At 55.1% G+C, this 26,066-nt stretch overlaps 1 protein-coding gene across 1 annotated transcript in view; it reads left to right on the forward strand.

The window, feature by feature from the left end:
• The window catches only part of PPP6R2 (protein phosphatase 6 regulatory subunit 2), a 58,429-nt gene that overhangs the window by 28,095 nt on the left and 4,268 nt on the right, over positions 1-26,066 (forward strand). The window contains 20 exon segments of the mRNA XM_050969809.1: positions 54-299; positions 3,124-3,310; positions 4,073-4,210; positions 5,571-5,636; positions 6,484-6,596; positions 7,790-7,903; positions 8,863-8,989; positions 9,606-9,758; positions 10,421-10,642; positions 14,021-14,085; positions 16,427-16,542; positions 17,517-17,602; positions 17,896-17,976; positions 18,320-18,417; positions 20,344-20,401; positions 21,233-21,360; positions 22,208-22,365; positions 24,249-24,402; positions 24,772-24,860; positions 25,306-25,492. Coding sequence (XP_050825766.1) covers positions 73-299; positions 3,124-3,310; positions 4,073-4,210; positions 5,571-5,636; positions 6,484-6,596; positions 7,790-7,903; positions 8,863-8,989; positions 9,606-9,758; positions 10,421-10,642; positions 14,021-14,085; positions 16,427-16,542; positions 17,517-17,602; positions 17,896-17,976; positions 18,320-18,417; positions 20,344-20,401; positions 21,233-21,360; positions 22,208-22,365; positions 24,249-24,402; positions 24,772-24,860; positions 25,306-25,492 — 2,567 coding nt within the window. The 5' untranslated portion in view covers positions 54-72.

Raw genomic sequence — 26,066 nt, forward strand, 5'->3', positions numbered from 1 at the left:
CGTGATCATGCACAGGAGGTGTGGAGCAGTAACCAGTGCTTTCCTGCCCCCAGCCAGTTGTGTCCCATCACCATGTTCTGGAAGTTTGATTTGAACACAACGTCACACGTGGACAAGCTGCTGGACAAGGAGGATGTGACCCTGGAGGAGCTGATGGACGAGGATGACGTCCTGCAGGAATGCAAGGCCCAGAACCGGCGGCTGCTGGACTTCCTGTGCCAGCAGCACTGCATGGAGCAGCTGGTCACCCTCATCACCCACGAGCCCCCCGTGGACATGGACGAGAAGGTCCGATTCAAGTAGGTATTGGATCCCTGCTCCCCTGGGACATGCCAGCCAGGGATCCTGGGGCTGAAAACAGATTCCACCTGGGCACTGTTGTGGCACCTCCTCACGGGAGGGAGGCTTTGAGCACTGGGGATGTTCCAGCTTTTGGGGTTTGGAGGGAATCGGTTTGGTTTTGACAGTTTGACATTGAGTTGGTCTCCAAACAAAATCCTCTTTCCAGTAATGTCTCCAAAAAAACATAGCTCAAGTAATGTCTCAAATAATCAAATCTCAAATAATGGAAAAAAGTAATCCTATCTCAAATAAAGTCTCAACAATCTGCTGTTCCCTCAAAATCCAAAGCCTCCTGAATAGGTTTTTATAGGAAAGGGAAGCACCAGAGGTAGAAATCTCTGAACTCAGTGGGTTTCCAATCCCACAGAACAAAGTGAGCTGAAAAATGAATAAAATCTGGGGTATTTTCAGTGTGCTGCATGTCCAGATCCTGCTGATTTCAGGGATCACAGCTCTGGGCAGGCCCTGCCTCTGCTCAGACCATGCTGAGCTCCTCACAGGGGTTTGCTTCTCACCAGAGTTGTGTTTATGTATTTTTAACCCAATGTATATCAAAAATATTGACATTTGGGTTTGGGGAGTTTGTTTGCTTTTGTGAAGTTTATATAAAAATAAAAGGTTGCTCTGACTATAAATAACTGAAACTGGGCAGGTTTTTCCTGGTGGGGATGGATCAGGGCTGGGGTTGGTGGAAAGCCACAGAAGTGCCACGTTCAGGTGTGGTTTTGGGTAAGAGTTAATAGTGGTGTGAGGTGGCTGTTCCCAGGTGAGCGAATGCCCAGGAGTACGTGGGGTAATCACTTGGAATATCCTGTGGCTGCTGTGCAAGGATCCTGCTCTGAAGGATGAATTTGGGCCCCACCTGCAGAGCTGAGTCAGCCCTGGGGCCAGCAGCTGAAGGACCTGGAGCAAGTCCAGACGAGCTGCTCCCAGGGCTGGAGCCCCTCTGCTCTGGAGAGGCTGGGAGAGCTGGGAATGCTCCCCTGGAGAAGGGAAGGCTCCAGGGAGAGCTTCCAGCACATTCTAGGGCCTAAAGGAGCTCCAGGAGAGCTGCAGAGGGCCTGGGGACAAGGCCTGCAGGGACAGCACACAGGGAATGGCTCCCAGTGCCAGAGGGCGGGCATGGATGGGATCTGGGCAATGAGGAATTCCTGGCTGGGCTGGAACTGCCAGAGCAGCTGGGGCTGCTCCTGGATCCCTGGCAGTGCCCAAGGCCAGGCTGGACAGTGGGGCTGGAGCAGGCTGGGACAGTGGGAGGTGTCCCTGCCATGGCAGAGGTGGCACTGGAGGGGCTTGAGGTCCCTTCCCACCCAGCCATGCCAAGATTCCCTGATTGTTACCAAACAGGCAAAGAATGAGGGAAAGGGGGACAAGGACAGAGGTTTCAAGAGGTAAATTCCTGCTGGAGCACGGAGGGCTGATGTTCATGGGGCATTTTCTTAGCAGCACTGGGGACTCCCAGGCAGAGCAGGCCCAGAAGCCTTTCCACAGCCTGGAGAGGGGAAGGAGGGTTTGAGCTCATTAGAAACCAGGGAAGCTTTTGGGATAAATAAAGGCTGAGCAGGAAGAATGGACTCTGTGTAAATCCAGATGGAATCCCACTTTGGCTCTTCAGAAAAGGTTATAAAAGTCGGTGAAGTGGAACAGGGAGAAACTTGATAGCTTTGGAAGGATCTGGGGCTGGGGATGCGTGGAGAGGGGATCATCCAAGGACTTTATCCCTGGAACACTGGGATGGAGGTTCATAAAGTTCAGAGTCCCCAGTAAATCCCCATCCAAGCAGAACTTGTGGAATTAAATACCTGAAAGGAGGCTGGAGCAGGAAAGGAGAGTGTGAATCTTGGATCTGCCAATGAGCTGCTGAGCCCAGGGGGGAGGGAAGCTCAGCTTCCAGGGGTCGGAGGGGGAGTTCGGGTGAGGTGAGTTCCCTGCAGCCTGGAAACCTCCAGGGCTGGGATGTGGTGCCAGAACAGGAATGGTGAGGGGTTGGATCAGACCTGGGGCTGTGGGAGCTGCAGGAGCAGAACCTGCTGGGACAGGGAGAGCTCCCATTTCTCCCCTGTCCATGGGATGTGTATCCCAGGGGGGCTCCACACACAGATCTTTAGGAATTGTTTGTTTTTTGCATAGAATGAGCCAGAAAAGTGGAAAAGAATCGTGGTGTCCCTTTGGGGGTGTAAGGGATGGAAGGTCTGGAAGGTCTCTCTGTGTTGGTGACAGTGACATCCTCAGCTCCTTGGGCAGCACCAAGCCTGGAACAGCAGCAGTAGGGCCTGAGGGGCTTTTGCAACCTCCAGGGCTGGAACTGCAGGAACAGGAGGAGGCTGCTGGGGAAGGGAATGGTGCAGGAATAGGGTCAGAGCTCCCAGCTGGCCTGGAAGTGGCTTGTCCTAGTGGCTTGTAGGGAATGCAGAGATTAGGAAAGATCCTCGTGTAGAAGCTTGGTGTGGTCACAAATCACTAATAACCCATTGTGGGAAAAGTGTCCTCACCAGAGGGAATCAGTCATCGGATAGGTTGGGTGGGAAGGGGCTCAGAGCCCCTGCAGTGCCACCCCTGCCATGGCAGGGACACCTCCCACTGTCCCAGGTGCTCCCAGCCCCAGTGTCCAGCCTGGCCTTGGCACTTCCAGGGATCCAGGGGCAGCCACAGCTGCTCTGGGCACCTGTGCCAGGACCTGCCCACCCTCCTAGGCAGGAATTCCTTCACTTCCCGGGGCCTTTGCGGGGGCAGATCTCCAGTTCCCATCTCACCTGTGGTGCTCCGGGTGTGTCACTGCAGGTATCCCAACACGGCCTGCGAGCTGCTGACCTCAGACGTGCCGCAGATCAACGACAAACTGGGCGGGGACGAGACCCTGCTCAACATCCTCTACGACTTCCTGGACCACGAGCCCCCCCTGAACCCCCTCCTCGCCAGCTTCTTCAGCAAGACCATCGGGAACCTCATTGCACGGAAAACAGAACAGGTGGGAATGGGCTCTGTCCCCATCCAGGGGATTCCCTGCACTGCCCGTGTTGTGTCCTTGCTGTGAGCTCGTGGTATTCCTGGAGTTGGGTTTAAGGTTGGAGGTGAAATGGGGTCTCTGGAAAGTTCTCGGGATTCCTCAGTGCAGGGACATGCTGGTGTGGACAGACTCTTCCCAGAGTTTTGGGTTGGGATCTGCCACGGCCGGGATATCCCCATGGCACAGCTAAAGCTTCACTTTTTGTGCCAAGGCATTTTGGGGATCATCAGAGTCATCCCTAACCATAAACAAGGCCTCAGGCTCATCCTTGTGGAAGGGGTGCTGAGGCATGGACTGAATAGGGATTCAGGAATACTCACATCCCAGTAAATACTGGGGTTGTAATTGCTGCCTGGTAGGGAGCTTGAGAGGAAAATCGTCCAGCTTCATTTATTTCCATGGCATTGGGTCTTGCTGTGGCACAGAGGGGAGAAAAATTGACTGAAAAGATCTGATTTGGTGTTGCCTTGGAATAAGAATTATTCCCTTGTTCCCTGGAGAGTTCCCAGCCCAAGGTCAGAGGTTGAGACACAAAGGAGAAGCTCTGGGAGCTGTGAGGGACTTGTGAGAGAGTCGAGGGGGATCTGTGAGGGAGCTGTGAGCTGTGGGGGATTTGTGAGGCAGCTATGAGGGAGTTGTGGGGGAATTGTGGGGGATTTGTGGGGGAATTGTGAGGGAGCTGTGTGTCCCGCTGGCAGCTGATGCAGGCTGCTGTTTCCACAGGTGATCTCATTTTTGAGGAAAAAGGACAAGTTCCTGAGCCTGGTGCTAAAGCACATCGACACCTCTGCCATGATGGACCTGCTGCTGCGCCTCATCAGCTGCGTGGAGCCCACGGCGCTGCGCCAGGACGTGCTCAACGTGAGCGCCTTCCCCTCCCAGCCCTGTCCCTGGCTTGGGACAGATGGGGTCTGTGGGTGTTTTATCCCAGGAGCAGATCCACCCCTCAGGCAGCTCCTGTTCCCAGGGCTGGGGTCGTTCCTTGGGGTCCTTCAGCCCTGTTGTGGCTCCAGGGCAGCAAAGGGGTTCCCACTCGTTTTTCCATGGAACAACCTCTCTAGTCCAGCTGGAGAGCTTGGAGAAAGGGAAACTGTGTTTTCCCAGTGTTCAGAAATTCAGACATTGATTGGGACTGTAATTAGTGTAATTCCTTACCATGTTCAAGGCATCCTAGAGTCAAGGAGTCCTGGAATGGTTTGGGTTAGAGAGGAGCCTAAAGCCCCCCCAGTGCCACCTCTGCCATGGCAGGGACACCTCCCACTGTCCCAGGCTGCTCCAGCCCCAGTGTCCAGCCTGGCCTTGGGCACTCCAGGGATGCAGGGGCAGCCCCAGCTGCTCTGGCAGTTCCAGCCCAGCCAGGAATTCCTCATTGCCCAGATCCCATCCATGCCTGCCCTCTGGCAGTGGGAGCCATTCCCTGGGTGCTGTCCCTGCAGGCCTTGTCCCCAGTCCCTCTGCAGCTCTCCTGGAGCCCCTTCAGGCCCTGCCAGGGGCTCTGAGCTCTCCCTGGATCCTTCTCCTCTCCAGGTGAGCACCCCCAGCTCTCCCAGCCTGGCACAGGAGCAGAGGGGCTCCAGACCCATTCCTGGAAATGTTTTTTTCTTGTAATGGAAGTTTGCTCATTTCCCAGACAGTTGAGTTTGGGCATTGTTGGGATGAGTCTGGGGGATGTTCACATGCAGCAGTTTTCCTGGAGCAGGAGTGGGATGTGAATGGAAATGGATGGAGATGAGGGGCTGAGCCTGCACATGGAGCTGGGAGGGAGGAGTGACAGGGAGCCTTTGGAGAGGACCTTCCCAGTTTGCCTGGGCCAGAAAGGGGGATAGGGAATGGTTAGCATGGAGAACAGGAAGTTGTGGAGCAAGGTGAAAGTGCAGTGACAGCTGTTCCAACATCTGGTAGGAGGCAGAATTGCTGGGTGTGAGCAGCAGGAAGAGCTGCTGGGAGGACACAGTGGGGTTCTGCCACCATTGCTCAGATGAGGCTGTTTGTCCCTGGAGCATTCCCTGTTTTCCAGAGGGGCCTGCGTGTTAGTTCCATGGCAGGATGCAAATCCAAATCCAACCCCATCCATGCTGATGCAAATCGGAATCCATCCCTGTCCCTGCCTCAGGGATGGGATTGGAGAGGGAAGGAAGGGCTTCCCTTCCTGCAGAGCCCCTCTTCTTCTGAGTTCTCAGACAGCCATTGAGGATTTTCTCTGCTGCTCTTTTCCCTGCAGTGGCTGAATGAAGCCAGGATTATCCAGAGACTCGTGGAGCTGATCCATTCGAGCCAGGATGAGGATGTGAGTGGCACCAGGGCTGGGGATTTGGGGGGCTGGGTCCTGCAGGGTCCAGGAGATTTCTGTTTGCCTTGTCCCAGTGACCTGTGGATGGCCTTGGAATGTCCCGTCTTTTGCTCAGCCCCAGATGAGGGGGTTTGGAGTGGTTTCATGTGCTTTTGACTTATTTTACTCCCAGTTTCTTGGTTCTGCTGCCTCAGTTCATCTCAATCCTACAGAAAGTGGGGATTTCCCTTGGAATTAGGGAGGAACCTGTTGTTCCTGGAAGATCCTTTAAAATCGGCCACTTCATGCCATTTTCAAATCTTTCTAGCCCCAAGTAGGAATTCAGTTGTAAAGTCCAGAAAATGCAGTTCTCTGAGCCCAGTTCCCTCAGCTCATCCCAGGCAAACTTGCCTCTCTGAGGGTAGAACTGGGAACATCTCCATGGATTTGTGTTGGAGCAGTGCTGAGGTACTGCAGCTCCAGAGACGCTTTGCCTGATGGCCAGAACCAGAGGATGAATTCCTCAAACACCTCTGGAAAACCTTTAAAATCCCAGGAATTAAATGGTGAAGGATATTCTCAAGCAGGAAAGCTGAGCAGTGGGAGGAGGGATGGGATGTTCGTGTTGCAGATGTGCAGATTAGCAGGATTGAGGAGAGAAAAAGGAATCCTCACCCCTGAGCTCCTGAATGGTCACGTTTGGGCCAATCTCCTTTAAGTGCAAAGCCTCTTGATGCTGCAGCTCCAGGAGTGTCCAGCCCTGAGTAGCTCCAGGGGGAGCAGGAGTGGGTTGATCCCAGCCGGAGCATTCCCAGCCTGGCCAGGCTTGGCCCTGGCGCTGATGCTGCTCCTGTCCTGTTTCCAGAGGCAATCCAACGCTTCCCAGACCCTGTGTGACATCATCAGGCTGAGCAGAGACCAGAGCACTCAGCTCCAGGATGTCCCGGAGCCAGATCCACTTCTCACAGCACTGGAATCGTGAGTACTGGGGGCACTGGGCATGCTGGGTGCACTGGGAGTGGCTCCTGGATCGCTCTGCAGGGAGCTGACAGAGCAGGGATGTTCCTTTGGAGCTGGAGCAGCTCTGAATGGCCTCTTCAGCAGTCTGGGGGTTGGGGCTCTGTCCAGAGGCAGGAGAGGGAGTCAGGGAGCCCAAAGGTCCAGAATTCCTGCTCAAAATAAAGGAGCATTTTGGGCAAAGGTGTTCTTTTGCTCCTCTTCCCTTTCTCCTGAAGGTCACAAAGCTCATTACCCTTCCTGGCCAATTTTCCCAGCATTACAGTGATCTTTTGGGTTTTGGTAACTTTTATCATCCCTGAGTCAGGAATGAATGATCAGCATGAAGGAGGTGGGATCAGGGAACGAGCCCCAAATCCAGGTTCAGGAGCTGCTGGCTGGGTACAATAAAGGGAATTTGGTTCCTTACAGAAAATTGCCTCCTTTTCCTGCCTCTGCCTCCCCTGCTCTGCTGACAGACGGCATTTAGATGCTCCTTATTCAAATGATCCTCCCTCAAGAATTAGCTGTTTTTACATTTTTGTCTCATATTTTATTTATACCCATGGAAAAGAGACTTTTTGGAGCGTTAGAAGATAGTCAGGATTGACTGTGAATTCCAGGGATGCTGGGTTTGGCTGGATGTGGGACTGGGGAAGGCAGGGAAGGGGAAGGGACTTCCTGAGGGCTGGATTTTGGGGAGCTGTCCCTGAAGGACAGAGCTGGGATGTGGTGGGGAACAGGAGCTGCAGGAACTGGAGCAACAACTGACACAACCAGAGCACTCAGCCTCAAGCTGTGCCAAGGGAAATCCAGGTTGGAGAGAAGGAAAAAGCTTTTCCAGCAAGGGAATAAAGTTCTGGAATGGCTGCCCGGGGAGGGGGTGCCGTCCCCATCCCTGGGTGTGTTTGACCAGCCTGGTCACTTGGTGCCAGGCTCTGGCTGAGGGATTGGGGCTGGGCTGGACTCTGTGACATTGAAGGTCTCTGCCAACCCAGCGATTGTGTGATTGTGTGAGCTGGCCTCAGCCTCCTGTTCCTGCCACCCCTCATTCCTTGGTCGGGCACAGAGCAGTGGGAAGAGTGGGATCGTCCCTGTGCCTTGAGTGGCTGCCCAGGCAAGGCCGGGCGGGTGCAGCGGCCGCAGCCGCCAGTGAGTGAGCCCTGTGTCCCCAGGCAGGAGTGCGTGGAGCAGCTCCTCAGGAACATGTTCGACGGGGAGCAGAGCGAGACCTGCATCGTCAACGGAACCCAGGTGCTCCTGACGCTGCTGGAAACGCGGCGCTCCGGGTGAGCCGGGACTGCCGGGATCACCGGGATTGTCGGGATCATTGGGATCACCAGGATCACCAGGATCACTGGGATCACCGGGGTCTCTGGGATCATTGGGATCACCGGGGGTTACGGAATCACTGGGGGCTCCAGGCTGGGCTGGGGGCACAAAGGGAAAGGCACTGCCTAGACACAGGGAATAGCTTCAGGCTGGAAGAAGCGAGTCTTAGATGGGATACAGGGAGGGAATTCCTGCCTGGGAGGGTGGGCTGGCCCTGGCATAGGGTGCCCAGAGCAGCTGGGGCTGCCCCTGGATCCCTGGCAGTGCCCAAGGCCAGGCTGGACACTGGGGCTGGGAGCAGCCTGGCACAGTGGGAGGAACAAACATTAGTTAGGTAACTCTTGCTGAGCCATTTTGTTTGCAAGTGTTTGGGGGTTTGGAACCCCAGGAAGCACTTTGAGAATGTGGTTTGCCAGCTCTGCTGGGAGGTTATTTCTGGTCAGCTCGTCCTGAGCTCGGCATAGGTTTGGTTGTGTGAGCAGCACCTAGAAAATTACACCAATATTAACTAACACAGTATAATAAATAATAGAAATAATCAATATAATGGAATCAATACCATGCAGGTATGGGAATGCGTTCAAGAGCTGAATGCTATTATTTTTCATCCTCATTTTTGAAGAGAAAACCACTGACGTGGCCAGTGTGACTGGAGGCTCTTTAACAAAATCTCCACCTCTGGATACTGGGGGCAGTTCTGGGCCCCAGGAGAAGGAAGATGGAATGCAGGAAGTGTAGAAGGAAAATAGTTTTAGTGGAATTGCTGGTTAAACACCAGTTTGGGCACTGGTTTAATATCATAAAGTCCCAGAATCCCAGGATGGACTGGGTTGGGAGGGGCTTTGAGGACCCTGGTATCACTTGGTTGTTCAGAATGGGAAGAGGGAATGGAGAATGAATCCTGGTGTTCCCTCAGAGTGGAAGGCCTGATGGACTCGTACACTCAGGGATTCGAGAGGTCTTACACTGTCAACAGCAGCATCTTACGCGGCATCGAGCCCCGGCTCAAGGACTTCCACCAGCTGCTGCTGTGCCCACCCAAGGTACTGCCAGCGTTCCCGGGACTCCAGACAGCTCCAGCATGGACACGTGGCCAGGGAGGGGAAATCCACACCAAATCCTGTAACTGGGGCATGCAGGGATGAGCAGCAGGAGTCTGAGAGTTGTGTTCAGGGAAATCTTTGGGACTGGGGGATTGGGTGGAGATGGGAAGGGATGGAGAGGAAGAAACTTTCAGTGGATAGCTGGATTTTAATCTTCTGATTTGGAAGTTAAATTTCCCAGTGGCCCCAGAACCATCCTCTTGGGAAGGTGGTTTAGGTTTCCCTTCTGGGAACATTTCTGAAATGGGTGGGTTCTCTTAAATCTGAGAATTTCAGAACAGCTGGGGTTGTTAGGGTTCATCCACTGCTACTCCATGCAGGGTAGGGTCACCTGGAGCAGGTGACACAGGGACACCCAGCTGGGATTGGGGTGTCTGCAGAGTGAGGGACTCAGGCCCTCCCCGGGCAGTGGTTCCGGGGCGGTGCCACCTCCATGGGAAGCTCTTCCCCCTGCTGAGGTGGAATTCCCATGGCTGGATTTACGGCCAAGGCCCTGTGGAAGCCTGGTGCGCTGTGGGAGTGCTGTCCTGCCCTGACTGCCCTCCCTGCTCGGCAGAAACCGGCGATCCTGACCACGCTGGGGGTGCTGGAGGAGCCGCTGGGGAACGCGCGGCTGCACGGCTCGCGGCTGATCGCAGCGCTGCTGCACGCCAACACGCCCAGCATCAACCACGAGCTCTGCAGGCTCGGCACCATGGACTTGTTACTTGTGAGTGCCCGGGGCCACCGGGGGCAGGGCCGGGACCTGGGATCCCTTCTGTGCAGGGCTTGTGCCGGGGGGCCAAAGTCCTGATATTTCCCTTTTGTGATCCGATCCGACTGTTTGGGGTTTTGGACTGAGCCTCACACTTCCAAGTCCATGTCAGTTCAATGGAGAAGGTGTGAAACAGTCTGTGCTCTGTGTGTGAGCTCCTGGAATGATGAGGATTCCTGAGGCTGGAAAAAGCCTTCCAGAACCTGGGCAGCCTTAAGAGAATTAATTCCACCCTTAGCAGTGGTTTAGTTCCTGTTTTTCCTAGGCTTCATTGAGCACCAGCAGAGTTAAGTTGTTTAATTCAGTGTGTCAGTGCTGTGGGTGCTGTGTGAGAGGATTCCTAAGTGCTCCATTTATTTGGAATATTCACTGATTTCCCAGCAGACTGAGCGCCCTGGGAATGCAGAGCTCAGCCTGCTCTGGGTGCTGGCATGTTGCAGGAAAACTGTTTGAGTGAATTGCTCGATCAAACAACAACTTGGGCAACAATTTAATATCCCAGACTCCCAGAATCCTGGGATGGGTTGAATTGGGAAGATTCTTAAAGATCCCTGATATCATTAAAACCAGGAAAATTTATCCTGAGTAAACTCTTCCATCTTTTATTTCTCCTCCAGGATTTATTTTTTAAATACACGTGGAATAACTTTTTGCATTTCCAAGTGGAGCTGTCCATAGCAGCCATCCTGTCCCACTCGGTGCACGAGGGGAAGCCCAGCCCAGGGGAGCCGGGCAGCAAAGAGGAGGCTCCGAGCGGGAGCGCGGCCCCTGAGCCCACGGAGCCTGCAGAGCCCACACAGCCCCCTGCCAGAGCCACCGAGAACATCATGGTCACCCACGTGAGAGCTGGGCTGGGGCTGGGGCCACCAGGGATCTCTGCAGTGGGGCTGGGGTCACCAGGGATCTCTGGGATGGGTCTGGGTCACCGGGGGTCTCTGCAGTGGGGCTGGGGTCAGCAGGGATCTCTGGGATGGGCTGGGGTCAGCAGGGATCTCTGGGATGGGCTGGGGTCAGCAGGGATCCTGCAGGGGCTGGTCACAGTCCGGGATGGGCTGGGGTCAGCAGGGATCGGGATGGGTCTGTGCCAGGATCTTGGAGGTGGGTCAAGGGATCTGGAGGGCTGGGGTCACCAGGGTCCCTGGGATGGGTGGGGTCCAGCAGGGATCTCTGGGATGGGCTGGGGTCACCAGGGATCTCTGGGATGGGCTGGGGTCAGCAGGGATCTCTGGGATGGGCTGGGGTCAGCAGGGATCTCTGGGATGGGCTGGGGTCAGCTGGGATCTCTGGGATGGGCTGGGGTCAGCTGGGATTTCTGGGATGGGCTGGGGTCACCAGGGGATCTCTGGGATGGGTCTGGGTCACCAGGGATCTCTGGGATGGGCTGGGGTCAGCAGGGATCTCTGGGATGGGGCTGGGGTCAGCAGGGATCTCTGGGATGGGCTGGGTCACGCAGGGATCTCTGGGATGGGCTGGGGTCACAGGGATCTCTGGGATGGGCTGGGGTCACAGGATCTCTGGGATGGGCTGGGGTCAGCAGGGATCTCTGGGATGGGCTGGGGTCAGCAGGGATCTCTGGGATGGGCTGGGGTCAGCAGGGTCTGGGATGGGCTGGGTCAGCAGGATCTCTGGGATGGGGCTGGGGGAGTCAGCAGGGATCTCTGGGATGGGCTGGGGTCAGCAGGGGATCTTGGATGGGTACGGTCTGGCGTCAGCCAGAGGATCTCTAGGATGGGTCTGGGGTCAGCAGGGATCGCTGGGGTGGTGGCGGGGGTCAGCAGGGATCTCGAGGATGGGTCGGGGTCAGCACAGATCTCTGGGGTGCGGTGGGGTCAAGCAGGGAATCTCTGGGATGGGCTGGGTGTCATCAGCGGATCTTGGGATGGGCTGGGGTCCGCAGGTCCATGGGGTGGTGGCTGGGGGTCAGCAGGCGATCTCTGGGATTGGGCGTTAGGTGTCAGCAGGGATCTCCGGGGATGGGGCTGGGGTCAGCAGGGATCTCGGGATGGGGCTGGGGTCCAGCAGGGATCTCTTGAGATGGGCTGGGGGTCAGCAGGGATCTCTGGGATGGGGCTGGGGTCATCAGGGAATCTCTGGGCTGGGGCTGGGGTCAGCAGGGGATCTCTCGGGTGGGGCTGGGTCAGCAGGGATCTTCTTGGGATGGGCTGGGGTCAACCAGGGTCCCTGGGATGGGGCTGGGGTCAAGCAGGGATCTCTGGGATGGGCGCTGGGGTCGGTCATCAGGGATCTCTGGGATGGCGGGGGTCAGGCAGGGATCTCTGGGATGGGCTGGGGTTCATCAGCGGATCTCTGGGAGGGGCTGGGGTCAGCAGGGTTCCCTGGGGGGGGGCTGGGTCAAGCAGGGATCTCTGAGATGGGCTGGGGGTCATGCAGGGATCTCTGGGATGGGCTGGGGTCACCAGGGATCTCTGGGGATGGCGCTGGGGTCAGCCGGGATCTCTGGGCATGGGCCTGGGGTCAGCAGGGATCTCGGGGATGGGGCTGGGGGGTCATCAGGGATCTCTGCGGATGCGGGCTGGGGTCAGCAGGGATCTCTGGGATGGCTGGGGTCATCAGGGATCTCTGGGATGGGCTGGGGTCACCAGGGATCTCTGGGATGGGTGGGTCACCAGGGATCTCTGGGATGGGCTGGGGTCATCAGGGGGATCTCTGGGATGGGTGGGGTCAGCCAGGGATCTTGGGATGGCTGGGGTCATCAGGGATCTCTGGATGGGCTGGGGTCACAGGCGATACTCTGGAATGGGCTGGGGTCAGCAGGGATCTCTGGGATGGGGCTGGGGTCATCAGGGATCTCTGGGATGGGCTGGGGTCATCAGGGATCTCTGGATGGGCTGGGGTCAGCAGGGATCTCTGGGATGGGCTGGGGTCAGCAGGGATCTCTGGGATGGGTCTGGGGTCAGCAGGGATCTCTGGGATGGGCTGGGGTCAGCAGGGATCTCTGGGATGGGGCTGGGGTCAGCAGGGACTCTGGGATGGGCTGGGGTCAGCCAGGGTCCCTGGGATGGCCTGGGTCAGCAGGGATCTCTGGGATGGGCTGGGTCACGAGGGATCTCTGGATGGGTCTGGGGTCAGCAGGATCTCTGGGATGGGCTGGGGTCACCAGGGGATTCTGGGATGGGCTGGGTCAGCAGGATCTCTGGGATGGGCTGGGGGTCATAAGGGATCTCTGGGGTGGGCTGGGGTCAGCAGGGATCTGAGATGGGTGGGGTCAGCAGGGGATCTCTGGGATGGGCTGGGGTCACCAGGGATTCTCTGGGATGGGCTGGGTCAGCAGGGATCTCTGGGATGGGCGGGGTCATCGGGGGTCTCTGCGGTGGGGCTGGGGTCAGCAGGGATCTCTGAGATGGGCTGGGGTCACCAGGGGATCTCTGGGATGGGCTGGGGTCAGCAGGGATCTCTGAGATGGGCTGGGGTCAGCAGGGATCTCTGGGATGGGCTGGGGTCACCAGGGATCTCTGGGATGGGCTGGGGTCAGCAGGGATCTCTGGGATGGGCTGTTCCAGGGCAGGCACTTGTCTATAATGTCTAAAAATGTAGGTCTTTTATTATTATTTATTTTTATATGTAATTTTTAGTGGGTTTTGTTATGATTTATTGCCTTTAAAAATTGTTTTTGTTATTTATTATCAAATTTTTGTGGGCTTTATTACTATCTATTTTTAGTGTGTTTTATTATTATTTATTATCATTTTAGTGGGTTCTATTATTATTTTTAGTGGACTTTATTATTACTTGCTATAATTTCTAGTGGTGCTCCTGGAGCTGTGGTTGCTTCTGTGCCTTTATTTGTAGCATCCCATTAAAACTCCCCTCATTTAATGACCCTGTGAATTCCCTTGATATGTGTTAAAATTATCCCTATTTATTATTAAAATTCCATTTTTTAAAGTAAAAATTGCTACAAATTTTGAAGAAAAAACTGTCCAAGACCATTCCAGCTGTTAGTGGCCAGGCCTCAGTGTGGTGGCTGGAGAATGCCAGCAGTGCTTTAATTCCTGCTGCTGGGAGGCTCAGGAGCAGCCTGGGGATGCTCCAGGTGCTGCTGCTCTGCTGGGATCCCCTGGGGAGTAACCAGGAAGGAGCTGGGCTCTTGGGCCGGGGAAGGGCTGAGGTTGGAGCTGCTGGGGAGCAGCCAGGGGAGGAGCAGGAGGATCCACAGGTCTTTGGAAAACCCTGAATATCCTCCCTTTCCCCCACAGCTGTTCCAGAAGTGCTGCCTGGTGCAGAGGATATTGGACGCCTGGGAAGCCAATGACAAAATCCAGTAAGGAATTGCTGGCCTGGGGCTGCACAATGACTTTGGAATATTCTTGGAGAATTTCCATCTTAATGGTGTCCAAACAGACTTGGATTTTGGTTGGGATTTGGAACTGGGGTGGTTTGCATGCTGACAAGCCAAATTCCCAAATTTTGGACAGGATTTGAAGGCACGATGGGCTTTATGGATGTTTCCAAAACCCCACCCCAAACACCTCAGTCTTCTGCTTTCCTGCTTTCTCAGGGAATCCCATGGAATAATCACTTTTTAAATTTGTTTGTTTGTTTGTTTTAAATATACAGTTTTATTCTTCCTGGAGTAGAAAACTGTTGGAAGTTGGGCTGGCCAAGCATTTGGGGCCTGGAATTCCTATTACAGCTTTATAAACCCCTTGGATTTTGTGCTGATTGGGCTGATAAGAACTAAATATTCTAAAAGAACTGAAACATTAAAGTGGAAGTATTCCAGAGGCTTCAGTTTCCGTGTCCAGCTCAGTGTTTGGTCCTCCCTCTCTATTTTGAGCTCCTGGTGGCTTCCAAGGGCTTTGGAGTCCCACTGGAATTGTTCAGGCCATAATTAGTGGATAGAGATCTAGATTACATTTTTTTTGTTGGAGTGGTTTGGGTTTTTGGGGTTTTGGTTCTTTTTACAGCCCCTTGTTCACATAAGGAATTTTGCTGGGCATTTCCTTGCCCAGTTCTGTAGGACCAAAAATATCCCTGGGTGCTGCTTGGGAGTTTTCCTGATTAAACCAGAAAAGAGCCAGAGCTAATCCCTATTTCCTGCCAGAGTTCCAGTCACCACCACACTGGAAAGAATCTGAATATCTGTATGGAAGGAAAAAAATAGGGATTCAAGCAGAAGAATCTCAGCTGGGGCTTTGGGAAGGTGGAGTTTCCAGGAAAGTCCTTGGCTGCTCTCAGTGGGCAGATGGACTGCCCCTGGATCCCTGGCAGTGCCCAGGGCCAGGCTGGACACTGGGGCTTGTGGCACCCTGGGACACTGGGAGGTGTCCCTGTCATGGCAGGGGTGGCACTGTGGGGCTCTGAGGTCCCTTCCCACCCAAACTGTTCCCTGGGCTGGTTTGGAGCACGGCTTCACTCTGCAGGAAGGGAAGCAGTGAGGAGCCAGAGCAGGGGCTCAGGGCTGCTTGGGCTCTGTGTTGGGAATTGGTTTTATCCCAGGGGGAATCCCATGTTTGGATGGGAATATCTCCTGTTCTGGGGGAGTCACTGCTGCAATCCCAGTCCCACCCTGGAGCTCTGCCAGTAGGTGTGCTGTAGATCCTTAACTTCAGGAGTTTTCTTCCCTGGAATTAAAATCAGATTTATTTCTGCATCTTTTCCATGTTTACCTCCTTGTTTGGAGCCCCTCCCATGTTACCTGAGTGGGAGGAGGGATCCCAAAACAGGGCAAAATGAGGGAAGGTCCCTGTCCTGGGGGCGAGCTCACCCCGTCCTGCCAGGGCAGGGCTGATCCCTGTGTGGGGCTGAAATTCTGTGACCATTAGGGCAGGAATGCTGTGGCCACTGGGGCTGGAATTTTATGACCATTAGGGCAGGAATGCTGTGGCCACTGGGGCTGGAATTTTATGACCATTAGGGCAGGAATGCTGTGGCCACTGGGGCTGGAATTCTGTGGGCACTGGGGCAGGAATGCTGGGGCTATTCCCAGGGCTCTGTCCTGGCTCCATGATTTTCCTGGCTCCATGGGTGTCTTGGCTCCTTTGGTATCCCAGTTCTGCGGGTGTCCCGGTTCCGTGGGTATCCCAGTTCTGTGGATATCCCAGTTCCATGGATATCCTGGTTCCGTGGGTATCCCAGTTCCGTGGGTATCCTGGTTCTGTGGGTATCCCAGTTCCATGGATATCCTGGTTCTGTGGATATCCCAGTTCCGTGGGTATCCCAGTTCCGTGGGTATCCCAGTTCCATGGGTATCCCAGTTCCGTGGATATCCAGGTTCTGTGGATATCCCAGTTCCGTGGGTATCCCAGTTCCGTGGGTATCCCAGTTCCGTGGGTATCCCAGTTCCATGGATATCCCAGTTCTGTGGATATCCCAGTTCCATGGATATCCTGGTTCCATGGGTATCCCAGTTCCGTGGGTATCCCAGTTCCATGGATATCCTGGTTCTGTGGGTATCCCAGTTCCGTGGGTATCCCAGTTCCATGGATATCCTGGTTCTGTGGGTATCCCAGTTCCATGGGTATCCCAGTTCCGTGGATATCCTGGTTCTGTTGGTATCCCAGTTCCGTGGATATCCCAGTTCCGTGGGTATCCCAGTTCCGTGGATATCCCGGTTCCGTGGGTGTCCCGGCTCCGTGGGTAGCGGCTGCTCTCTGTTCCAGGGCAGAGGGCGGCAGGAGGAGAGGGAACATGGGGCACCTGACCCGCATCGCCAACGCCGTGGTGCACAACATGGAGAAGGGGCCCATGCAGGCCCAGATCAGTGACTAATCACAAGGTACTGGCCTGCTCCTCTATGCAGCCTTGTCCTCTCAGAGGAATAAGACGAGAACAGTAATCATCGAACCGCAAGCAAGCCGCAATACCCGACAGCAGCATCCTGAAGGATCCTGCCTTCTCCTTCTCGCCTTCTCCTTCGCCTTCTCATCTTCCTTCTCCTTCTCCTTCTCCTTCTCCTTCTCCTTCTCCTTCTCCTTCTCCTTCTCCTTCTCCTTCTCCTTCTCCTTCTCCTCTTCCTCCTTCACTTTTTACTGCTCTCTAGGGAAAAATAACCCTTGGGAGCTCCTGGGAGGGCTCACTGCAGGTATTTGCTCAAGATCCTTTCCCATTGGAAAGTGTTCCCTGGGAAATCCCACAATATCCCATCATTTAAAGTATGCTGAGACCCCACTTGGTTGCTCCTGGTTTTCGTGCAGTGAGGTTAAGATTGGACAGTGGGAGGTGTCCCTGCCATGGCGGGGGTGGCACTGGAGGGGCTCTGAAGTCCCTTCCCACCCAACCCATTCCATGATTCCATGACTTTCTGAGGAAAGAGTCACGAGGTTAAGTGTCCCCAGAGGTGCCAGATGTGCTCATCAGGGATATTCCCATTGCCAGGCTGTGTCCATCCTGCCCTCACTGGATCCACTTGGATAATTGGTTTTGTCCCATGGGTTTGGGTGGGAGGAAGGAAGCTTTCCACATTTTCCATCCCCACTGCTCAGCCTCTGCCGGGCTGGGAGGGGGCACACTCTTCTGCTCTTTTCTCCTTTTATTATTTCTCCATTTCTTTGCCTCAGCCCTCAAGTTCTGCTCCCCTTTGTGCTCCCAGTTGTGCTGGGCTGGGAGGGATGGGAGGGGAGAAAAGGGAAGACCCAAGCACAGCTGGAGCCCTGCTCGGGGTTGTTCCCAGCAGGGTGAGAGAAGCTGTGAGTCCCCAGGGAGTTCAGCTGGCTCAGAACTCCCAAGGTTTCTGTGTCCCTCTCATTCCAGAGTTGCCTGAGGACTGCAGGGGCAGGTGGGAGAGTTTCGTGGAGGAGACGCTGACGGAGACAAACCGGAGAAACACGGTGGATTTGGTGAGTTGGTCACTCCAGTGCCTGCTGGGCTCCCCCTAACAGAAGAAAGGGATATTTCTGGTTTCTCTCATTTTCCTTCTTTTGCTGAAGAACACTTCAAGGCAGAGTAGAAGGCATTTCCATAAACATGTCTCATAACAGTCCTTCAGTAGAGCTGATCCATGGTGCTGAGTTGGTCCCTGGGATTCTCTGGGGCAACTCCTGCCTGGGCAGGAGTTTGGGCTTTGGTGGAGCTGAAACATTGGAGCTTTTCCAGCTTTCCCTGGTTCCCTGACTGGTTTGTGCTTTCCCAGGTGAGCACCCACCACCTGCACTCCTCCAGCGAGGATGAGGACATTGAAAGTTCTTTCCCCAATGAGCTCACTCTCCAGCAGGTGGGTTGGGAACATCTTCACTATTCCCGGGAAACTCGCTGCTCCAGTTGCCTTTAGTCCATCCTGGTGTGGAGCAGCTTCCTGAACTCTGCTCCCAGTCTGTGTTCAGCTCCTTTGGGCTTTCCTAGGGCAGTTCCATGGCCTGAGATCCACCTGGGAGCAGGGCAGGAGGCTTTGGGGCAGGAATCCCAGAGCTCCATGTGACCCTGCTCTGGGAAGGGCTCAGAGTGTGGATTTCATACTCTTCCCTGGGATTTTAGTGCTTTCCTGGAGGAGCTCCACTGACTGTTTCTGGAATGTCTCTGAACACCCTACTGATGGATTTTTTGGGATCCCTTCCCAGGCCTTCTCCGAGTACCAGATCCAGCAGATGACAGCCAATTTTGTGGATCAGTTCGGCTTCAACGACGAGGAGTTTGCAGACCAGGATGACAACATCAAGTGAGTCTGGGGGTGTTTGGTGACAGCACCAAGTGAGTCTGGGGGTGATTGGCATTTCAGCCTCTTTGCATCCCATCCTCCCTCTGCTTCAGGTTTACAAATGAGCCTTGTTATCCCTCCTCAGGTTGTAAACAGCTCCTTGTTTTCCAGGAGCCCAGCCCGATCTCCAGAGCCAGGTGGAGAAGCAAGGAAAAGTATTCCTTCATTTCAAAGAGGGATATTTGAAATAAAGCAGGCAACTGTTGCCCAGCCCTGGTCTGGAATGAGTTTAAAGACAAAGCATGAGAGCAAACTCTGGGCAAAATCTTTATTGGAAGGAGTGAAGAGACAGTGCTCTGATGGAATCCATGGAAAATGCAGCCATTTTCCCTCTCCTGAGGAAGGGAGCAGGGATGATCAGGAGCAGTGGCATTTCAGGGAGACCAGGGAAGGGGATTCAGAGTTACACAACTTGCTGAATCCAGAGCTCAGAATTTGCTGCTTTTACAGAATTCCTTTAATCCCTTTAAAGCTGCAGCTCATCCTCTCTCCTTAGAAATGTATCTGGCACTGGGATAATCCCAGTGGCCATAACAGTCCTGAAACTGGGACCGATTATGGACAGAGCAGTGCTCCAGGGGATCCCAGTGCTCCTGGGTTTGTCTCCATCCCAGGAATTCCTTGGGTCCAAGGCAGCACCTCTGCCCTTCCCATCCTGGGTTTTTCCTGAGCCTCAGAGATGTCAGAAACTTGATAAGGCATAAAAGTTCTAGAATAGAATCAGAGTTGAAATGAACATAAATTATTCTGTTCTACAAATAAATAAAATAAATAAAATAAAATAAAATAAAATAAAATAAATAAAAATAAAATAAAATAAAATAAAATAAAATAAAATAAAATAAAATAAAAAAGACTTTTCACTGCTGGCAAATACAGCCCCATGTGGGTGAGGGGCAGGGAGGAGTTAAATCCCTGAGGAGCTGCCCCAGGGGCCTTCTGCCCAGTGTAAAATGAGCATGAAACTGGAAAAAGTCTGCCTGGCATGTTGTAGCTCTGTTTGTGATTGGAAAAGGAGAAGTTCCTGAGAAAAGGGGAATATTCTGGGAGTGGTGCTCCCTGCCAGCTGTGTCCAGGTGGTGGACACTGGGCTGGAAGTGAATTGGAATATTTAAGGACTATCAGTCATGTGTCAGTGTCGCTGGGATTACAGGAGTACTGAACTGGAGAGTCTGTCAAAGAAAATGACACTGGAAAAGCTACAGATCCATGAGTAGGGAGAGTGAGCTCTTCCTGAATCCAAACTCTGGGAATTGGGAATTTCTGGGCCTGCAGCACCCTCTGCTGTTCCCACCAGGGGCTCCCCTGGCTTGGACTGGGAATTGGGTCATCGGGGGTATTCACACCCTGGGATATTCACAGAACAGACACACCTCAGGCTTTGAGACTGAGATTCACAGAACCCCAAAATCCCTGAGGTTGGAAAAGCCCTCCCAGCCCATCCAATCCCAGCTGTGCCCAGTGCCCATCTTGTCCCCAGCCCTGAGCCCTGAGTGCCGCCTCCAGGAATTCCTTGCACACCTCCAGGGATGGGCATTCCAAATTTCCCCTGCCAAGGCCTCACCCCCCTTTCCATGGGGAAATTCCTGCAGATTCCATCCTGAGGCTGCCCTGGCCCAGCCTGAGGCCGTTCCCTTTGCTCCTGTCCCTGTTCCCTTGGAGCACAGCCCGACCCCCCCAGGACGCCCCCTCCAGTGCCCCCCCTGTGATGGGCAGGGAATGTTCTAGGCTGGAATAACCTTTCCCTCGGTGAGGGGACACAGTGGGCAGGAGTGGCTGTGCAGGGATCCCAGCCCAGGAGTGGCTCTGGCTCTGCTGCTGTCCCTCTGGGAAGCACAGGCTCCTCGGAGCCACCCCTGAGGCTCTTCCCTCCCTCCTCCCTCCCAGCGCTCCCTTTGACCGCATCGCCGAGATCAACTTCAACATCGATGCTGACGACGACAGCGTGAGTGGGGATCCACTGGGGGCTGGGGCTGGAGTCACGGTGCTTCTGGAAAGGTGCTGCTTGCATCCTGAGAGAGCAGAGCTCTGGGGGCGTGTGGGCCAAGCAGAGGGGCCTGAGAGAGCCAGGCACTGCTGGCCCCTCAGGGCTTCCTGCCAGGAAATGTTCCCTCTGAGGCAGCACCCCTGGCACAGAGGGAATCTTCCTCCCACCCCCAGTGCCAGTCTGTTCTTACATCATGGAATCCTGGCATGGGTTGGGTGGGAAGGGACTTCAGAGCCCCTCCAGTGCCACCCCTGCCATGGCAGGGACACCTCCCACTGTCCCAGGCTGCTCCAGCCCCAGTGTCCAGCCTGGCCTTGGGCACTGCCAGGGATCCAGGGCAGCCCCAGCTGCTCTGGCAATTCCAGCCCAGCCAGGAATTCCTCATTGCCAAGATCCCATCCATGCCTGCCCTCTGGCAGTGGGAGCCATTCCCTGGGTGCTGTCAGGCCTTGTCCCCAGTCCCTCTGCAGCTCTCCTGGAGCCCCTCCAGGCTCTGAGATATACCTGTATTCCTCTCCTGTCCAGGTGAACACTCCCAGCTCTTGCAGCTTTAGATCATCTTTCCAGACACAGATTAGGGAAGCATAGGCAGAGATGGATTTCTCATGGATCTAAACATTGCTAGGCTGTTCCTGGCCTTTCCTGCTCTATTGCCCCAAACCACAGCAGCAGCTGGACTGTGGTGATCCCAGCTCCTGAGCAAAGCTGGATTTGGTCAGCCCTGAGACCTGGGCTTAAAGCAGTGTCTCCAGAGAAGCTGTGGAATGTAACCTCCCTTTGGTCCTGCAGCCCAATGCCTCCCTGTTCGAGGCCTGCTGCAACGAGCGCATCCAGCAGTTCGACGACAACGAGGAGGAGGAGGATATCTGGGAGGAGAAGGACATCTCCTATGCAACCCAGGTCAAGTCCAGGACACGGTAAGGTGAAAGCAGAACCCTGATTTTCCTCCTGCTGCGGGGAATCTGCACATTTCAGTCCAGGCCAGGAGGAATTCATTGGGTTTTGTGTCATTTTGGGGCTGTGAGGTTTTGTCTGACACAACCCTGAGCACTTTTCCTGGCACCTGTGCTGGGGGTTCTCCCAAACTGGAGACAGATCAAATTAAAGGGAATTAATTAACAATGGGAACACCTAGTTAATGAGTCTTCCATCAAACACATTAAAAACCCCCACCCTTAGTGCGAAACTCTTGGAATTTGCTCCTTCTCTCATCCTTGGAGAGGAGCGGGAGGAGGAGGAGGAGGTGAGACTGAGGGGAGTGGGCAGAACATTCTTTCTCAGACCATTCAAATCAGAAAAGTGAGAACAAGAGGCCTCCCAGGGGCATCTCGAGCTTTGAAATAATTTTTCATCCCTTTGACAGAGCCACTCATTAAAATAAAATTATTTCCATAATTCCCAATCTGCAGTATGATCAAAGGAAACAGGGAAAACATCCAAGACTTTGCTGTGTTCTTGCCGAGCACCAACTGCCTCAGGCCCTGCCTGGGCACAGGGTGGGCTCTACACCAGTGTCTGTCCCCTCTCTGAGCACTGGTTTGTGTGGTGTCCCCAGCCCTGGCTCTGTCCTGCACCTCCAGGCAATGCTGGCAGCAAAGCCCTTGGGAATCTGGGGGAATCGCCCTGAGCACCCACGAATGCCCTGAGCAGTTGGGGGAAATATTCTGGGGGAAACAACCCTGGCAAAGGCTCTGGGCTGTTTCCCCAGGACAGGGAGGAGGAGCTGGGGGATCCAGGCGTGGCTCATTCCCAGTTCTCGTTCAGGTTTGGAGCCTCACAGACGTCAGAGAGCTCCAAGAGTGACTTGGAGAACGGGGACCACGACGGCAGCGTGGACTCTGAGGAGGAGGAGGAGCGGCCACCACCGCCCTCCCCGCACAAGGGCAGCACCCCAGAGCAGAAGGACTCAGACTCCTGCCAAGGTACCGGGCTTGGGAGCGCATCCCTGGGGCTGCAGGGGTCACAGCAGCACTCACACACTGCCAGCTCCTCTGGGCGGTCCCCAGTTCCTCCTGGCCAGGGGAAATGAGAACGTCAGGGCTCACTTTGTGCCTCTGGAGTCTCTGGAGCTGCAGCCCTGCCCCAGAAGAGCCCTTGTGTCAGGCAGCCCCACAGGGGGAATCCCAGGGAAAGGGTCCCTGCCCATGGCAGGGCTTGGAATGAGAGGAGCTGTAAGGTCCCCTTGCACAAGCTATTCCATGGTTCTGTGGCTCCCTGAATCCCAGCTCCTTCACTGAAAATCCCAATCAAAGCAGCAGTGCAGGGACATGACCTGAACTCCTCCTGTCCCAGGACAGGAGTTGTGTGCCCACCTTTGCCAGGTGTCTCCACACCCCCATCCCTGCCCATTCTCCTGCTTTTCCAGCTGTGCTTTGCCTGTGGCAAACCCATCCCTAAAGTGACTGGAGCAGGAGTGCAGAGGAACTTTGCTCTTCCTGGAATCCCAGGAATGGGCTGGGTGGAAAGGGACCTCAGAGCCCTTGCAGTGCCACCCCTGCCATGGCAGGGACACCTCCCACTGTCCCAGCCTGCTCCAGCCCCAGTGTCCAGCCTGGCCTTGGGCACTGCCAGGGATGCAGGGGCAGCCCCAGCTGCTCTGACAATTCCAGCCCAGCCTAGCTCACCTTCCCAGCCAGGAATTCCTTCCTAAGATGCCATCTAAACCTGGGGCTGGAAGCCATTCCCTGTGTCCTGTCCCTCCAGGGCCCTGTACATTGTCTTTTTCCATCTTTTCTGCTCCCTTCAGGGGTTTTCACAACTCTCGGTGTAAATGACACCATTCCACCATGGGAATGCTGGACAGCCATGGTGCTGTCAGCAGAACAAGGGATAAAAGATTTTCCCAGCCATCCCTTTATCCAAGCTTTTTGAGTTTTATACCAGTTTTTTCTCTGGGTGCTGCCTTTATGTTGTCACTCGGAGCATCAGGCAGGGTTATCCCAGGATCCTGCCCTCTGCAGCCCTTTGGGAGTGTCAGATAATTCCAGCCCATTGGGAAGAACCAGTATGAGCCTCCCAGTCCCAGGGGGCTTTGTATAGCAGCCCAGTCACCCTCTGGAGATTCAGTTGGAATTAAGGATCAATTTTGGGGATGCAGCCCCGGAGGGGCTCTCCTGCCTGGTTCTGTTCCTGCAGAGCTCTGCAATCCTCCCTCTTCCCTGGGAAAAGCTAAGGAAAAATGCTATTCCAAAGGTGGGATTTGTAGGACTGGAAGTTGGAAGTGGGACTAAAAGTGGAAGGAGGTTCTGGAGGAGGAATTGTCCAGAACTGTGAAAAAAGCAATGGGTGATTTTTAGGATCTTAAATACCATTGATCACTTCTTCACCTGAAACCCAACCATTGGAGAGGGAGATGGGAGCTTTTGGCAGGGAACTGAGGGACTTGGAGCTGGGAATCACTGGCTTGGGGGATGAACCCACAGTGTCATTTGTCTCCATGGATGCCTCTCCTGGGGATAAACATCCACAGAGGGATTTCCATGGGACACAGGCGGGTGTGGAAGGGGGACCCTGGGATGCCTCTGGGATCCCGGGAATGTTCCTGGGCTGAGTTGCTGTGTCCCTGGGATGTCCCTGGGATCACAGGGATGTTCCTGGGCTGGGTTACTGTGTCCCTGGAATCCCTGGCATGTCCCTGGTCTGTCCCTGGGATCCCTGGGATGTCCCTCGGATTCCTGGGGTGTTCCTGGGCTGGGTTGCTGTGTCCTTGGGATCCCTGGGATGTCCCTGGGTGGGTTGCTGTCTGTCCCTGGGGTGCTCCTGGCCAGCTGGGGCTGGGCTGGCACCCAGGCTGTGGTGTCCCTAGGGGCTGGCTGGACGGCCGTGTTCGAGCCCGCGGGCCCCACGCCGCCCGTGGCCATGGACGTGGGCTCCAGCGTGTGGGACTCGGCCGCCCCGCAGAGCAGTGCCCCGGAGGAGAAGGGCTGGGCCAAGTTCACAGACTTCCAGCCTTTCTGCTGGTAAGAGCCACAGAATTCCAGCTCCCCTGGGGCTTGGGAATGGGGGAATATTCGGGATGCGTTTTGATGGAGTGCCTGGCTGTAATCCTTTCTTCTTCCCCTTCCCTTCCCATCGCTTCCCGTTTATTGTTTAATGCTGTCTGATGATCCTGGATCAGGGCTCCTTTGTGCTTCCCGCTGCTTCCCAGTGCTCCTGACTGACACAGCTCCACTTTCTGTGTCCTCACTGGGGTAGAGAACCAGGAAATAAGGTTTAGAGAAATTCACAGCAGTGATGGGAAGGAAGAGCAGGGCCGGTGGCTGCTCCTGGGGCTGTTGGGAGGCTCTGGGATGATCCTGGCTCCGTGCTCAGGGCTCTTCCCTCCCCAGCTCCGAGTCCGGCCCTCGCTGCAGCTCCCCCATGGACACCGAGAGCAGCGGCACCGACGGGACCCCGGCGCAGGGCCAGGACAAGAACTGTGAGTGACACAGGGCCACTCGGGGTGCTCTCAACCCCTGGGAACTCTGCATGGAGCCCCTGGGGCAGGAGAACCCTCCCTGCAGGGCCCCTGCCCTGAGCATTCCCTGTGGGATCAGAGCGAAGCAAAGGCAGAGATCCCGAGGGTTTGTCGGGACAATGTCAGCAGGGAAGGGATGGAGCTGCAGTGGGTTGGAACTGATATCACAGGGACACTTCATTTATCCCTGGAAGTGTCCCAGGCCAGGCTGGACAGGGCTGGGAGCACTCTGCAACAGTGGAAGGTGTTCCTGCCCATGGTGGCACTGGGTGGGCTTTGAGGTCCTTCCCACCCAACCCATCCCATGATTCCCAGACCATCTGCAGTGGCTGCAGGCCCTGTTTGACCCCTTAGGCCGGTCCAGGGAGCTTTCCCAAGGTTCCAGTGTGGGCTGTTCCTCCCCCAGCCAGCGCTGCTGCCTCTCCCTGTGTGTGGAACGCGTGTGGGACACGGAAGGCACCGCTGGTGGCCTTGGACAGCAGCTCCTCGGGCAGCTCCGAGAGCGACGACGATGACGACGACAAGGCCAAGGCTGGCACGGAATCCACGGCCACGGCTCAGGAGCCCAGCAAGGACAGGGCAGCTCCCTCCAGGTGGGAAGGGGTCTCCATGGGCTGGGATGGCCCCTGGGCTGGGATGGCCCTGGGATGGCCCCCTGTGGTTCCAGTGCTCTCTCTCCTGTGGCTCCATGTCTTGGTGTGCCCTGGGAGCAGGTCCTGCCCTGGCGTGGCACAGAGGGGTCTGGGGGACATATTTAGCAGAGGGTTATTCCAAGGAAGGGTTGGGCCTCCTTTGGGCACTCCAGTGTCACAGGAGCATCTCTGTCTGTGATCTGGGATCTAGCCCAGGGCAGGATCTGGGTGGGATTGCTCAGAAAAGTAGAGTAAAGGTTCCAATGGGATCCTCCTGCAGCCATGGGGGGAAGGTTTTGCCCACTCAGGTTCTTGTTTTCCCCAAAGGCATTCAATGATAAAAGCACCAGGAAAGGCTGGAGCAGATCCAGGGATTGGGCAGGTTTGTAGGAATTGGATCCTCAATCCAGCCTGCTCCAATCACAGGGGATGAGCTGCTTCCCAACCCAGTCAGCATCTGCTGCCTCTACAGCAATTTTACTCAGTTCTAAGAGTCTGAGGTTTTTCCTCGTACTCTTCCATCGATTTCCTCGAG

This window comes from Serinus canaria, chromosome 1A (genome assembly GCF_022539315.1).
Source record: "Serinus canaria isolate serCan28SL12 chromosome 1A, serCan2020, whole genome shotgun sequence".
NCBI lineage: Eukaryota > Metazoa > Chordata > Aves > Passeriformes > Fringillidae > Serinus > Serinus canaria.